The following is a 14,693-nucleotide window of genomic DNA, read 5'->3' as shown; positions in this document are numbered from 1 at the left end:
TAATTGTTGAATTGCCATCATAACTTTGAAAGTTTATGGATAGAGTGAATGAAATGTGGACATGGGTGTAGTTGACAAGTCTAAATAAAGTCACCGTTCAAATGTTATTTATGGTCAATGAACGTGGTATTATGTCATTATATGAATGGTGTTTTTGTGAATGATTATTGTATAGTAGTTTTCAAAGTTAGCACTGCTGCTATATTAAATCGCGTAATGCAGGCGAGACTGCCAGAGGCGTTCCACTTGTTGTATTGAGGTTTTCTTTTTTAATTACATATGATCAGAATCCCTTGAGTGTCTCCAAAAAAAAGGAGCTCAGGGGCTTTATTCATAGATTTACAAAAGTATTCCAATTTCAATTTTCATGCTTGAATTATAATCAATTTTATTTTGTGAAATTTGGTTTTACAACCCTGTAAATCAAGCCATTTCCTACCATCGTACAAGTTTTTTTTTTTGTGCAAACTTCTTTTCATCATGCAAAAATATGTACAATTGTGTTCAAATTTTAGAATTTAGGTAATGAGCCTCCCTGATATGTCCCTCTTTTATACAAAACAGAATGTAAAATGCCCCATAACCCAAGGTCTTATTCCACGCTGGAGCAAGAATTCTCCCACTTGGGCTTCTCAAATGTTGAGATTAATCCCGAATCAGGCTAGAAAAGCCTCAAGATTGAGCAAACTCTGTCTTCAAGGATTTGTTTCCAATTTGCCAACTCGTGTACTATCATTTGATCTACCATCAGTTCTTCCACTCACCACACGGTCTACTCTCTTTTAGTCTAATGCCATTCCGTCTAATAACCAGTTGGTAAAATAGCCATTTAGTCCATAACATTTGGACTAATTAGACTGAGTGTTAAATTTTGCAAAATTAATGAAAATGAAATGGATATTAGACCAACTGTTTTATAAGACGAAATGGTCATAGATGGAATGGTGATTAGATGAAGTGATGATTGGACCAAATGGTTAATGGACCAAATGGTTGTTAGACGAAATGTTGATGGATGGAATGGCATTAAGCTATTAAGTAGACCATGTGGTGAGTGGACGAATTGGCAGTAGACGAATTGGCAATTTACCATCTTCAAGTACTGGTACCTTTTGAGTACCGTTGGCTAGCTAGGAGTAGCACCCCTGTATGACCCTGTTTGACCTGTTGAATCCCTGTTGGAGAGACTGGTGATCCTTTCTCTGTTGTTGTTTGGTCCCACCTGTTCTCTCCATGCAACCCGTAATCCCCACAGGAACCCTAAACCCTGTAGTGATTTGAACTTTCACCCAAAAACTGCTAGTCTCAGATTGCAAACCCTAACGCACCAACCAGACAATTTAAATGGGACAATCAACCTGACTATATATTGTGTGTTATGAATTCCCCAAAATGCAGTTTCTTAAAGAATAAAAAAGTGTAAGATATTAATTAGCAAGGGCTTGACTGAGGAAATATATTTGATCAATATAACAAGAGTTATGAATTTCTAAAGTTTTCATTTTATAGCTTCACAGATGAGTATAGCCCCTCAATATATTGTGTGTTATGAATTCCCCAAAATGTAGTTTCTTAAAAAAATAAAAAAGGGAAAGATATTAATTAGCAAGGGCTTGACTGAGGAAATATATTTGATGAATCATCAAAGGACATTGAAAGCATACACTGTAGGTTGTATCAGGGTTACATTTTTTAAAAATTATCCTGGCTGACTTTCAATATTTCAATCTCCACATAATAGCTTAGCTCCAATACGCCATGCACTATGGCTTTTATGAACTACCATTTTGCTAGAAAATGTAAGATGTTTTATATTTGTGCATTCAGCTGTAATCATCTATAGATTTGCATTTATAGTATGTAGATACTTACAAGTAGTTCTAAGGGGAGGGGGACATACATGGTAATTTATGGAATTTTTTTATACACATGACATATGGAGCGTACAGTGCTTCTTACATGTACAAGTGACATTGGAAAATAAAAACTTAAGTAATCATATCTCATATACATGTACATGTACCTGTATATAGAAATCAACATGTAGATTTTAGAATTCAGATTTTCACCATCAGAGTGAAGGGTTCTGTTTTAGTAGACTAAGAAAATTTCCTTTCAATGAACTTTGTACAGAGTAAACCATATGAAGGTTTCTCATCACTTTACCTCAGAAAGTTCTTGGCAGAGTTTTAAATTTGTATAAATTCTCTTGGGTGTCTTTCCTATCTGTCCTCACTGTAGAGAGAACAGCACATGTATTCTGATATGTGTATGGACCTGTGCATCTAGTTCATGATGTCTATTTTTATATTCATTTAAATGCTCAAGTTACATTTTAATCATTGGTTTTCATGTACAGAGGTTTCTTATGCTTACATTTGTTTGTTTGTTTGTTTTCTAGCAAATTCACTTTTATAGATAGGAAAGACAAAGAAAATTCTAAAGATATCTTTCTATTAAAATGCCGGTACATAGCTGAAAGGTACATGGTGTGTAGAAATATAAAAGGCCTTCTAGTTCTACCAGAAACTACAAACATGCTTCATGAAAAGATATATTTCAAGCATCTTTAAGCAGCACTCACACAGGGAGAAGAAAAGAATTTCAAAAATTTCACCAAATAATATACATGAAATATCAGTAAATCGCCTCTTGGTCATAGGGCAGAGCAAACCCTTCAACAGCCATTCAAATGACCACTAAATAGCATAATTTTTTTATCATCTTGTCAACCATTTGACCATATGAAAAATGACTGTCCCCAAATTTGCTGAAAATTCGCATGACACATCATATCCCTAAAATGCCCATCTATTGTCCATATTTCCTCAAAAGTATTTTGATTTAGTTGGAAACTACCAAGAAAAGAGGGATATTCCCCTTTCTTAGTGCTGAAAGATCAACTTTGGTGACAACAAATGTAAGTGAGGTCAACCCATAAACTTCACATTCAGCTTTAGCATAATTTTTTTATCATCCTGTCAACCATTTGACCATATGAAAAATGACTGTCCCCAAATTTGCTGAAAATTTGCATGACACATCACATCCCTAAAATGCCCATCTATTGTCCATATTTCCTCAAAAGTATTTTGATTTAGTTGGAAACTACCAAGAAAAGAGGGGTGTCTATAAAACAAAGACCTAAGACCTAAGACCTAAGACCCCATATATATACTACAAAAAAAACTACAAAACTAAGACCCAACCAACTACAAAACTAAGACCCTGTGTAAGTAATCCCCGGTAATACTCATGGGTATGAAGCTTAGTCTGTGATCCAGACCAAGTTACACTACCAACTATATCATACTTAGACAAAACTACAAAACTAAGACCTAACCAACTACAAAACTAAGACCCTGTGTAATATTCATTGGTATGAGTCTAGTCTGTACTCCAGACCCAGTTTGGGCGATACACTTCACCTATCCTATGTACTCAATACAAAACTACAAAACTAAGACCCAACCAACTACAAAACTAAGACCCTGTGTAATATTCATTGGTTTGAGTCTAGTCTGTACTCCAGACCCAGTTTTGAAGATACACTTCACCTATCCTATGTACTCAATACAAAACTACAAAACTAAGACCTAACCAACTACAAAACTAAGACCCTGTGTAATATTCATTGGTATGAGCCTAGTCTGTACTCCACACCCAGTTTGGGAGAAATGCTTCACTATCCTATATATGTACTCAATACAAAACTACAAAACTAAGACCTAACCAACTACAAAACTAAGACCCTGTGTAATATTCATTGGTATGAGTCTGGTCTGTACTCCACACCCAGCTTTGAAGATACACTTCACCTATTCTATGTACTCAATACAAAACTACAAAACTAAGACCCAACCAACTACAAAACTAAGACCCTGTGTAATATTCATTGGTATGAGTCTAGTCTGTACTCCAGACCCAGTTTTGAAGATACACTTCACTATTCTATGTACTCAATACAAAACTACAAAACTAAGACCTAACCAACTACAAAACTAAGACCCTGTGTAATATTCATTGGTATGAGTCTAGTCTGTACTCCAGACCCAGTTTGTGAGAAACACTTCACCTATCCTATGTACTCAATACAAAACTACAAAACTAAGACCTAACCAACTACAAAACTAAGACCTGTGTAATATTCATTGGTATGAGTCTAGTCTGTACTCCAGACCCAGTTTTGAAGTTACACTTCACCTAGCCTATGTACTCAATACAAAACTACAAAACTAAGACCTAACCAACTACAAAACTAAGACCCTGTGTAATATTCATTGGTATGAGTCTAGTCTGTACTCCAGACCCAGTTTGTGAGAAACACTTCACCTATCCTATGTACTCAATACAAAACTACAAAACTAAGACCTAACCAACTACAAAACTAAGACCTGTGTAATATTCATTGGTTTGAGACTAGTCTGTACTCCAGACCCAGTTTGGGAGAAATGCTTCACTATCCTATGTACTCAATAAAAAACTACAAAACTAAGACCTAACCAACTACAAAACTAAGACCTTGTGTAATATTCATTGGTATGAGCCTAGTCTGTACTCCAGACCCAGTTTGGGAGATACAGACTAGGCTCATACCAATGAATATTACACGAGGTCTTAGTTTTGTAGTTGGTTAGGTCTTAGTTTTGTAGTTTTGTATTAAGTACATAGGATAGGTGAAGTGTCACTTCAAAACTGGGTCTGGAGTACACACTAGACTCATACCAATAAATATTACACAGGGTCTTAGTTTTGTAGTTGGTTGGGTCTTAGTTTTGTATTGAGTACATAGGATAGTGAAGCATTTCTCCCAAACTGGGTCTGGAGTACAGACTAGACTCATACCAATGAATATTACACAGGGTCTTAGTTTTGTAGTTGGTTGGGTCTTAGTTTTGTAGTTTTGTATTGAGTACATAGGATAGGTGAAGTGTAACTTCAAAACTGGGTCTGGAGTACAGACTAGACTCATACCAATGAATATTACACAGGGTCTTAGTTTTGTAGTTGGTTGGGTCTTAGTTTTGTAGTTTTGTATTGAGTACATAGGATAGTGAAGCGTTTCTCCCAAACTGGGTCTGGAGTACAGACTAGACTCATACCAATGAATATTACACAGGGTCTTATTTTTGTAGTTGGTTGGGTCTTAGTTTTGTAGTTTTGTATTGAGTACATAGGATAGTGAAGTGTATCTTCAAAACTGGGTCTGGAGTATACAGACTAAACTCATACCAATGAATATTACACAGGGTCTTAGTTTTGTAGTTGGTTAGGTCTTAGTTTTGTAGTTTTGTCTAAGTATGATATAGGTGGTAGTGTAACTTGGTCTGGATCACAGACTAGGCTTCATACCCATGAGTATTACCGGGGATTACTTACACAGGGTCTTAGTTTTGTAGTTGGTTGGGTCTTAGTTTTGTAGTTTTTTTGGTAGTACATATATGGGGTCTTAGGTCTTAGGTCTTAGGTCTTTGTTTTATAGACACCCAGAAAAGAGGGATATTCCCCTTTCTTAGTGCTGAAAGATCAATTTTGGTGACAACAAATGTAAGTGAGTTCAACCCATAAACTTCACATTCAGCTTTGTGGGCATTTCACTTGTGTGAATGAAATTTTGACACTGAATATTGTATACGAGTCAAGAGTAATTAGTTTGTATGAACGAGAAAGGCTCTTTTCAAAATATAAAACAATACTATTTATCTAACAAATAAGTAAAATTGAGATATCATCTTTTAAATACTCTCCAAATATGTATAAAAAGTAAACATTGCATTGTGACCCAATTTTGGCTATTCACGAGACATTAAAAAAGATATTTCTGTGATTTTCTGCCCAAACAACACATCACTTTTCATTTTGCTTCGGTGAATTCTTTTGGTATTGCAGGAGGACCCTGAAGATTTTGCAGAAGAGCAAGGCCTGATGGGAAGGTTTATCAATCTCTTGCAAGCAGAAGATGCGGACCAACAATATCTGGTGAGATTTCTCATTTTACATTAGAGTTCGTTCTCATTTGCCTTTCTAAAACTAGTTTACTGGAAACCGGTTCAGGAAACCAGTTTGGAAGATCACTTTGCTAGCATTCCCATTTGATCACATTAAAATGGTTTTCAAAATCACTTCACTTAAAACGATCTTGTTGCTATGGAAACGCTCTCAGTGGGGTGACACATTTCACGCAAAATTCGAAACCGCAGCGTAGGCATTCTACACCTGTCGTGTGGAGTAGCGCGCTCAAAATGTGCGAAGATCGCTACCCAAAGAACGATTGTGTCCTCACCTACGCTAAAACCAGTTTAATGAGACAAAGCGATCATGAAAACTACATGGCGAGGTGGTTTTCTGAACCGGTTTGGAAGATCGCTTCAACCGTTCTCCCTACACACTAGTTTCCAATAAACTAGTTTTAGGAAGGTAGTGAGAACGGTGTCTTAGTTCCAGGGAATCCAGGTAGGTAAAGGGGTAGCCAAGCATACTAGGGGGTTTATAGTGTACAAGAGATTTATGATGAAGCTCTTAAAACGTGATGACAAGGATCATAAAATTTGCTGGTAAATGCTCACCTCTTGACATCAATTGTGATTCTACCTCATACTCGATGCTTTCATACCAACCAATCACAAAATTGACCTGAAGTCTTGGTATCCCACGAAGAATATGAAGAAAATAATAGCAATAAGAAGGGTGTTTTTTTCCTCCAAATTACGAAAACTTTTGCATGGTTCCTTGAAGGTCGCTTGGATTTTCATAGCCTATTGATTTGACCAGGCTCCATGGACATAACTGTTTTCCACCATTACACAGCAGTAAGCAGAGAGAGATGCTGTCCAGTGAACCTTTCGAATCTTCAATATTTCAGCAAAAATTTTCTCTAATTTGTCTGTTTTTATTAAAACCAACTTTAGAAAGTCAATAGGGGCCTAAGCTTTCGATCCTAGCAGAATCTTCGTCAGAGGCAAAAACCAACTTTAAATACGATTGCCAGGGGGGACTTCCCCTTTAGCCTTAGCAGGATTGCAAGAACCTTGCTGCAGGCTCATTACTAGTCTGCAGGCACAGACCCTGATTGAAACTCTGATCAAATCCCTTGATCAACAAGTGGGTCTTCACACAAGACTAGTACATACAAAACTCGCTGTTTCAATTCTGAGCGAAAGGGCCTTCAGTACACAAGTCATTGTGGGTTTTCATTCTGACCCCTTACCTCAAGTGAAGGGTTTGCACAGCAGATTAGCTCATAACTACAAGGTGTTTATCTGGTTCAGGTTGGTGTGAATAGATGAAATAGACTATTGGGTGTTTAAGGTTTGAACAGGCCCCCAATGAGTCCTTGTAATTTATAGGTATTTTCATGATCTGAAGGGTGTGGATATGACTGCTGATGCAAAAACTAAAAAGAGTTATACAGAATTAGTTCTGAATTCGGGGACATTGTTCTCCTTTCTGAGATGAATTTGTGGGGTGTTTTATATCAATAGATTTAAGGGGGCATTTTTTATGAAGATTTATTCCATTCTTCGTGAATATATCTTTATAAAACACCTCTCATGAATCTGTCAAAGACTTTGCCGCAACATCTCCTGACTTTTTTTTCTTTGAAGCCTCTTTTTGTGAACAAACTTGTTTTGTCCAGGTTCACTATCCAAAATTTAAGTAACTTTGTGTGAATGTATATCAGACTCAGAAGTCAGATGAAGTTTATTACATCTCACTGGTGGAACTCGCTATTTTTTCATAGTGCTTTTTACTCAAGAAACGCAGCTCTTAATATTTCATTTTGTTGGGTTTATCGTTATCGTTTATTTCATACATGTAATGTAGAAATAGATGTGATATGTGAATGTATTGGAAGAAACTTTTTTTTTTAAGTGATGTTTATTGGAAAAAGATGTGTCATGTCATTAGCTGATGCATAGGGGTTTGATAAGGGAAGGTTTGATGATTTCTTTTCTTTCCTTTTTTTTGGTTTTGTTCAATTTTTCTTCCTTTCATGCAAATTATATCATTTCCAAGGCTTGATTCCATCTCAAATGTCTGATGCCTGAATTCTCTTCTCAGATTTTAAACACAGCAAGAAAACATTTTGGAGTAGGAGGAAACAAGAGGATAAAGTACACATTACCACCCCTGACCTTCTCTGCGTTCAGGTTAGCTTTCAGATACAAGGATTTGGCTGAAGAGGTGAGTTCTCTATCGTCATGTTTGTTTATGAAATAGCAGACGCTGTCAAGTTTGGTGTTAACATTTTGGTGTTTGGTGTCGGGTCAATATACATCAACACAGCACCACAGTTGAAATGAAATTGATCCTGGGATGAATCTCATTGGGTGTTGGCTATCAATAGTGTAATTTGTATCATTTAGGTAAATTAATTCTTTGTTCCCACTGTTGTGCGATCTTTTACGAACACCTCAATTGACCTTCCGTAACTGATCCCAAACATTTTTTAACCTTTCAAAAAATGTATACGATCAATACGATTGCCACAACTGATCTGATACGATCACCACGATTAAGACCATCATTTCAATCGTGGCGCAAATCATGAAGTGAGAACTTGGTATTAGGTGTTGGAGCTGGGGAAGGCAATACAAATTTTGGTTTCCAACACATCAATACATGTACCTGCACAACACGTGCACCATTGCCAAAATTGAAATCACCTTTGTTATCGTTTGCAAATTCTATGACCACCTGGGATTTCTGGTTTGATATCGATTACACAGAATATTTCATAATCTGCCTTTTAATGATGGTTTGATTTCTTCCCGAAATATTTTTCTCTTTGTTAAATCTATTTTGTGTTCATTTATATGTGTGAATGATATGAATTTCCATACAGTATGCATTATGCATCATGGACAATAATGATTGAATATGACAAGATATGATAATGGTTCTATTTGTTTATCAGGATGATAAATGGGAGAAGAAATGCCAGAAGATCTTCACATTCTGCCATCAAACCATCACAGCTCTGATCAAGGCTGAGCTAGCGGAGCTTCCTTTACGACTATTTCTACAGGGCGCCCTCGCTGCTGGGGAGATTGGTTTTGAGAACCATGAGACTGTTGCTTATGAGTTCATGTCACAGGTACAAAAAAAAAACTTTGCTTGATGGTGTACATTTAAGATAAAAAAAGTTATCTCTGCTGCCTACAGCAAAATAACTATTGAGTCATAACTTTTTTTAAACTCTGTCAAGTATTGCATATTTCTAGCTTTAAACTGATATTTAAGGACGTTCCACAGTTATGTTTGTGCGCATTATGATCTGCGCATAGTTTACACTCCGCGCACTGACGTCACAATGGATGAACAGGTGATTAATTAGCTGCGGGTATGAGCTGATTTTTCTCATATTCTGCACTTTAACTGCAGATCCGATGCGTTTTTTCATGAAGCTAACACATGGAATTGTTCTACGGACCATTAAAAAAAATTATCTACAATTTCAAAATACTTTACTCTGCAGTGCTGCCAAGAATCACGAATATTACCCCAAGTTTGAATAAATGGTAGAGTGGTTTTTACTTTTTCTTCACATAGATACAAAGCATTCGGCGCATTTTTGGTGTTTTAAAAGGCACATTTGCTCTAATAAAAATGCTAATAATAAAAAAACAAGCACATGAACCCCTATTTTTTAAGGTTTGTACCTCTTAGGTATACCTTCCTCTACAACTCTGCAAATTTTGGTGAAAATGACATGGATTTTTAATAAAGTGCAGCATTTATTGTACTTTTGTAGTTTGTTACTGAAATTTCACATTTCTTAGTTTGGGATTTTGTTATCTTTTACACAATTTTTAAGAATTGACAGTGCTGTTAAACTTAAAATAGCAAACAAATAGCACTATAAACAGATTCTCCATTCTAACGATACAATTATTAACTCTTTTGCGAAATTTGATGACTTTTTCATGTATTTTGACCGAGTAATAGAGGTTTAAACTCATTGTAGTAATCTTGGGCGGTCTAAAAATGCCAAATTTTTTTTAATGCGCAATTCTTAAGAACATCAATTTGGGTGAACTTTGAAGCTCTGTAGCAAAAAATCAAGCACATGGACCTATGTTAATTTTTTCATATTTCGAATATTAAGGTTCTAAAGTATCTATGTGCAAAGTTTGGTGAAAATGACATGGATTTTCACTTTAACTGTGGAACGTCCTTAAGTGGTCTCTTAATGAGGAAATGCTGAATAACTCTTTGGAGGCCCTCCCTCCACTTCTAATGACATACATGTATTATTTATCAAATTGGCCCGACATAATAACTCACTCTTGCTTTCTCCCTCTTCTTTTTCCTCCTGTCTCTTTCTCTTTATTTCTCTCTTTATCCCTCTCTCTCCTCTCCCTGTCTCTGAATATCTCTTTCTGTCTCTCTCCCTCTGTTAGGCATTCTCTCTGTACGAGGATGAGATCAGTGACTCCAAAGCCCAGTTGGCTGCCATCACCCTCATCATAGCAACCTTTGAACGCATGGGCTGCTTCGGGGAGGAGAACCACGAACCCCTCCGGACGCAGTGCGCCCTCGCCGCTTCCAAGCTTCTCAAGAAGCCCGACCAGTGCCGTGGGGTCGGCGTCTGCTCCCATCTCTTCTGGTCTGGAAGGAGTACGGAAAGCGGGGGTGAAGAGGTGAGACTTGCACTGATGTCTTTGTTGCTTTAATAGGTCTAGTTATCAAGGGTACCTATGTATATTGCCAACCGAGGCTAACTCTTTTCGGACTAGACAGCTGAATCTACCGGAACTTTGCATTTTTAAGACATTTTCTGTTTCTTATTTCCATTTCTTGTAGATCCATGATGGCAAGAGAGTTGCAGAGTGTCTCAAGAAAGCCTTGAGGATCGCCAACCAGTGCATGGACCCTACTGTTCAAGTACAACTCTTTGTAGAGATCCTCAACAGATATGTCTACTTCTATGAACGTGGGAATGACCAGGTAACACCCGAGTTATGTAGCACAATGCATAGCGATTGATCTTACACTTGAATTTTATGACGTAGTGCTCTGTTGTAAATAATTGTTCTTGATCAATTGCTAAGCTTTGTGTTCCGGGCCCAGCATAAATGTTTAGATAATTGAATTGTCATATCATGTATTAAAGGGGTTTCATTATTTGAATAAAAGGTACCTCCCCCCCCCCCCCCCCCCGCCACCTTAAGCCCGGCAAGCACTGAACAATCAGTTGCAATCCAATTTTCTTAGCAATTGTAATAGCATTTGATGCTAAAATTACAGCCTGTCAAATCTTAGGGATCAAAGTTCAGAGTTGTGGTATCAATACTAAAACAAAATTCGAGCCTATTTGGAGCCTCCTTGAACAAATGAAAGCGATTTAAATTTCAAATTGTAAGAACGTCATCATCAGCTGCGACTTGAAGCTGATTTGGATCTTACTCTGACCACAAGGCTTGCAGCAAAGCAGAATTGTGGTTTAGTATTCCTAGCATTGTGCTAAACTTCAAATGAAATAATCTTACTTCTTGAAACTTTCATATTGAATGCAAAATGCGATTTGTTCAAAACTTGCATTGTAGTCGGATCCTGTAATGGACGGCGGGCTTCATGTTCAGTAAAATTCCATTCTGGATATTGTTCTTGCTTTGCTGAACAGATTACGATACCAGTGCTGAATCAACTCCTTGACAAGATCAGAGAGGACATGCCGAACCTTGAAGACAACGAGGAAACGGAACAGATCACCAAGCACTACAACAACACCATCGACCATCTTAGGAATAAACAGGAGAGCGGAGAGGATGGGCCGTCATTCGAGGGACTGGCGCTGTAGGAGGCATAGGGATGAGGCAATCATACCATGAGTTTTAAGCAACGAACATCACAGCACCGTCATGGTCGCTCGTAGCCATCAGGTAGGGCTGTAGCTGGGCTCGTGGAGGACTCTTTAATACCTGTATTAATGCTTATCTAGAAGGAGAATCTCATTTGTACTGAAATGTGCTGATTGAATCGGAACATATTGTATTTTCTGAACATTTTATGGAATGTAAACCTAGTCCTAGCGAAAGTAATGATGAAAATGTAATGCGGCATCAAGAGGACCAGTAACACACAGCTAAGCGATCGATTCTGCTGTTCATTTTATGGGATCAATCAATGCAGTCAGTCATAAATAATAGCATGGCAATCAATTACTAAGATTTGCGTCACATGACCTCATGTGGATGGAGGCTTCTTGATATATTTTTTACAGACTGCCACTCTATAATCAATATTTTTTTCTTCAATAATATAAATTGGAAAGAAAAATCACTACGTTGTCAAGATCAAAAGTAATCAAGTTTAAAGTAATATCCCTGGGGGTAACGGCTAGACATCGTATCGGACATGGTGGCTCAGTGGTTAAGTGCCTGCCTCACGAACGGGAGGTCATGGATTCGATCCCTGGCCTACTGCTGGGCATGATGGAAGACCAGCTAATAGTAGAAGAGTCTATCATGAATATTATTTATTATTATTATACATGTATCACAAATTTGAGTGAATTATGTTTTGGTCCCATGGTTCAACTGAGTCTGATTGACTACCAAATCATCTAATTATAATAGACTTCATACAGAGACCCCTAAGGTCCATTGCACAATGGGTATATGATTGAATAAGCCTGTCCAAATCTTGGCTCTCTTATTTAAAAAATAACGCTACCATATATCAATGGGAATATGTTTCCATTGGATATAGTTTTATGGCAGACATCATTTTGTAACCCTTCTAAATGGTAAATTGCCACTTGGTCCACTCTCGCTTGGTCTACTTTCCAAATGGTCTCGTCCCACATGGTCTGATCATATTTCGTCTACAATGAGTTTGATTGCTGGGCGTTTGGTCTAATTACCATGTAGCCCTTTTACCATTTGGTCTAATATCCACTTGTTCTAACACCACTTGGTCTATATTATTTGATGAACTGTTTGTAAATCTTCTGAAGGTTTCCATGGCAATGAAGAAAAGTGTAGTGGGTTTCACGGTACAACATGCATCTTTCTTGGGCAAGTGTTGGTCCTGAAAAGGGCCACCCAATCTCGATGTTTTGACAAGTGTGTTCTTGTCGTCATCAGGAGAATGAGCAAAGTTTGTAAAAGCAGGCCTTATATACAGCACCTTGTACCGTGAAACCTACTACACTTTTTGTGAGTGAATCATTTTCTTATTTGAAGTTCAAGATAGTAGGCGAAGTGGAAATCAGACCATCTGGATATTATAGTAAATGAGAAATTTTACTAAATTGGTATCAGACGAAGGACACTGGCATGGACAAATGATATTTTTCTTGTATATCCCAGAGACTAAAGCTTGCCATTTGACCGATTCGTAGGCGTAGTCTTTCAGCATTCCATTGTTAAAGCTCTTTTATGTTCCATGTGATACTAGTATACATAATCAAACGAACTTGCAATATATACAAATTGAATAGCATGATAAAATGAGATTTTTTTTCTTCTTCTAAATGAGAGATTTCGGTAAGTCAAGAATGAATATGGCAAATTAATATGCAAATGTATAGAGGAGTTTATTGAAAAGTATTGCTTGTAATTAACATTGACTGGTATAATTAAAAAAGAATCCCATATATTCAATTTTTCAATAAAAAAATAAAATCAATTTCAGCTGAGAGTACAAATAATACTTTTTTGGACTTTCTGATTTTTTTACTTATATTTTGTGAATTATGTCATACTAGTGTATGTAATGTTCAGTCATCAGGAGGGGGGGAAAATACAATAATACTCTGAAATCTAATTGGATATGGTGGATTTCAGCCCATTCGCATCATGGAAACGTCTTTAAAGATAATGATTATGAATCGAAAGTGAATTGTCTGTGATGTACAAACATAGTGTGCATATTTTCTTTGTAATAGAAAGAACATGTTTCTCACTTTGTATGTAACTGTAAGCAATACTTATTAATGGTTTTGAAAACTTTTTTGAGATAACCAACATTTCAGAAGTTCCCAGTTTTTCAAAATTGATATCATTCTTTAGGAATATCCAAGTACTTTCTTTTTAACTTTTTTTTCTAAACCAAGTAAGATTTTCATCTTGCATGATTAAAAGTTAAAAAAAAAAAAATGTAACTTGACAAGCTTCTTTGTGTATATATATTTTCAGCATATATCTATATTTCCAATTTGATATTTTGTGTTTTAAATACATGGTCGTAATAACATGTACTGTGCTGTATATTGATTATTATTATTATTATAGTGACATGGATGTTGTAAAGATGTGTTCTGTATAAGACAGGAGGATGCCAAGATATTTTCAAATAAAGTATATCAGATATATACTTATAGAGTTCCTTTTTTGTTTTTTTGTTATGAAGATCAGAGGAGCATTTCATCAACATTTTTGTCCGACAAGTTGTCAGATCTGACAAATTTCCCTGATTTTGATTGGCTGAGAAGCATTGTGTTACTATGGCAACTATCGGATAAAACGTCTGACAAGTCCTTCCATGAAACGCTCTCCAGGGCCCCATCTTACAAAGAGTTATGATTGATCCAATCAATCTCAACTATGGAAATCCATCTTTACTCCTTTTTTCTACGAGTAATTTGCACAACCTAATAGTAAACAAAGAGAATCACACTGAATCTTCAAGAGAACAATGAATGTATGAATATACATTATATCTAGAAAATGTTTTGAACAAATTCC

The 14,693-nt window shown here is 36.6% G+C and overlaps 1 protein-coding gene across 1 annotated transcript; it reads left to right on the top strand.

The window, feature by feature from the left end:
* The first annotated feature begins 2,461 nt into the window (after nt 1–2,461).
* Nucleotides 2,462–14,322, top strand: LOC129280291 (vacuolar protein sorting-associated protein 35-like). Its single transcript, XM_064095626.1, has 7 exons — nt 2,462–2,467; nt 5,890–5,979; nt 8,062–8,184; nt 8,918–9,097; nt 10,404–10,643; nt 10,807–10,950; nt 11,627–14,322. Exons 1-7 carry the CDS (start codon nt 2,462–2,464, stop codon nt 11,801–11,803), a joined length of 960 nt encoding a protein of 319 aa, XP_063951696.1. The 3' UTR covers nt 11,804–14,322.
* Nucleotides 14,323–14,693: the final 371 nt, after the last annotated feature.

The sequence above is a fragment of the Lytechinus pictus genome, chromosome 2 (assembly GCF_037042905.1).
Source record: "Lytechinus pictus isolate F3 Inbred chromosome 2, Lp3.0, whole genome shotgun sequence".
Classification (NCBI taxonomy): Eukaryota; Metazoa; Echinodermata; class Echinoidea; order Temnopleuroida; family Toxopneustidae; genus Lytechinus; species Lytechinus pictus.
This window is presented reverse-complemented; position numbering and strand designations above follow the sequence as displayed.

Excerpts from the sequence above, each read along its gene's own strand:
- LOC129280291 (XM_064095626.1), top strand. Across the intron at positions 9,098-10,403 it reads CTTATGAGTTCATGTCACAG|GCATTCTCTCTGTACGAGGA; the intron begins GTACAAAAAAAA and ends TCCCTCTGTTAG. Across the intron at positions 10,951-11,626 it reads ATGAACGTGGGAATGACCAG|ATTACGATACCAGTGCTGAA; the intron begins GTAACACCCGAG and ends TTTGCTGAACAG.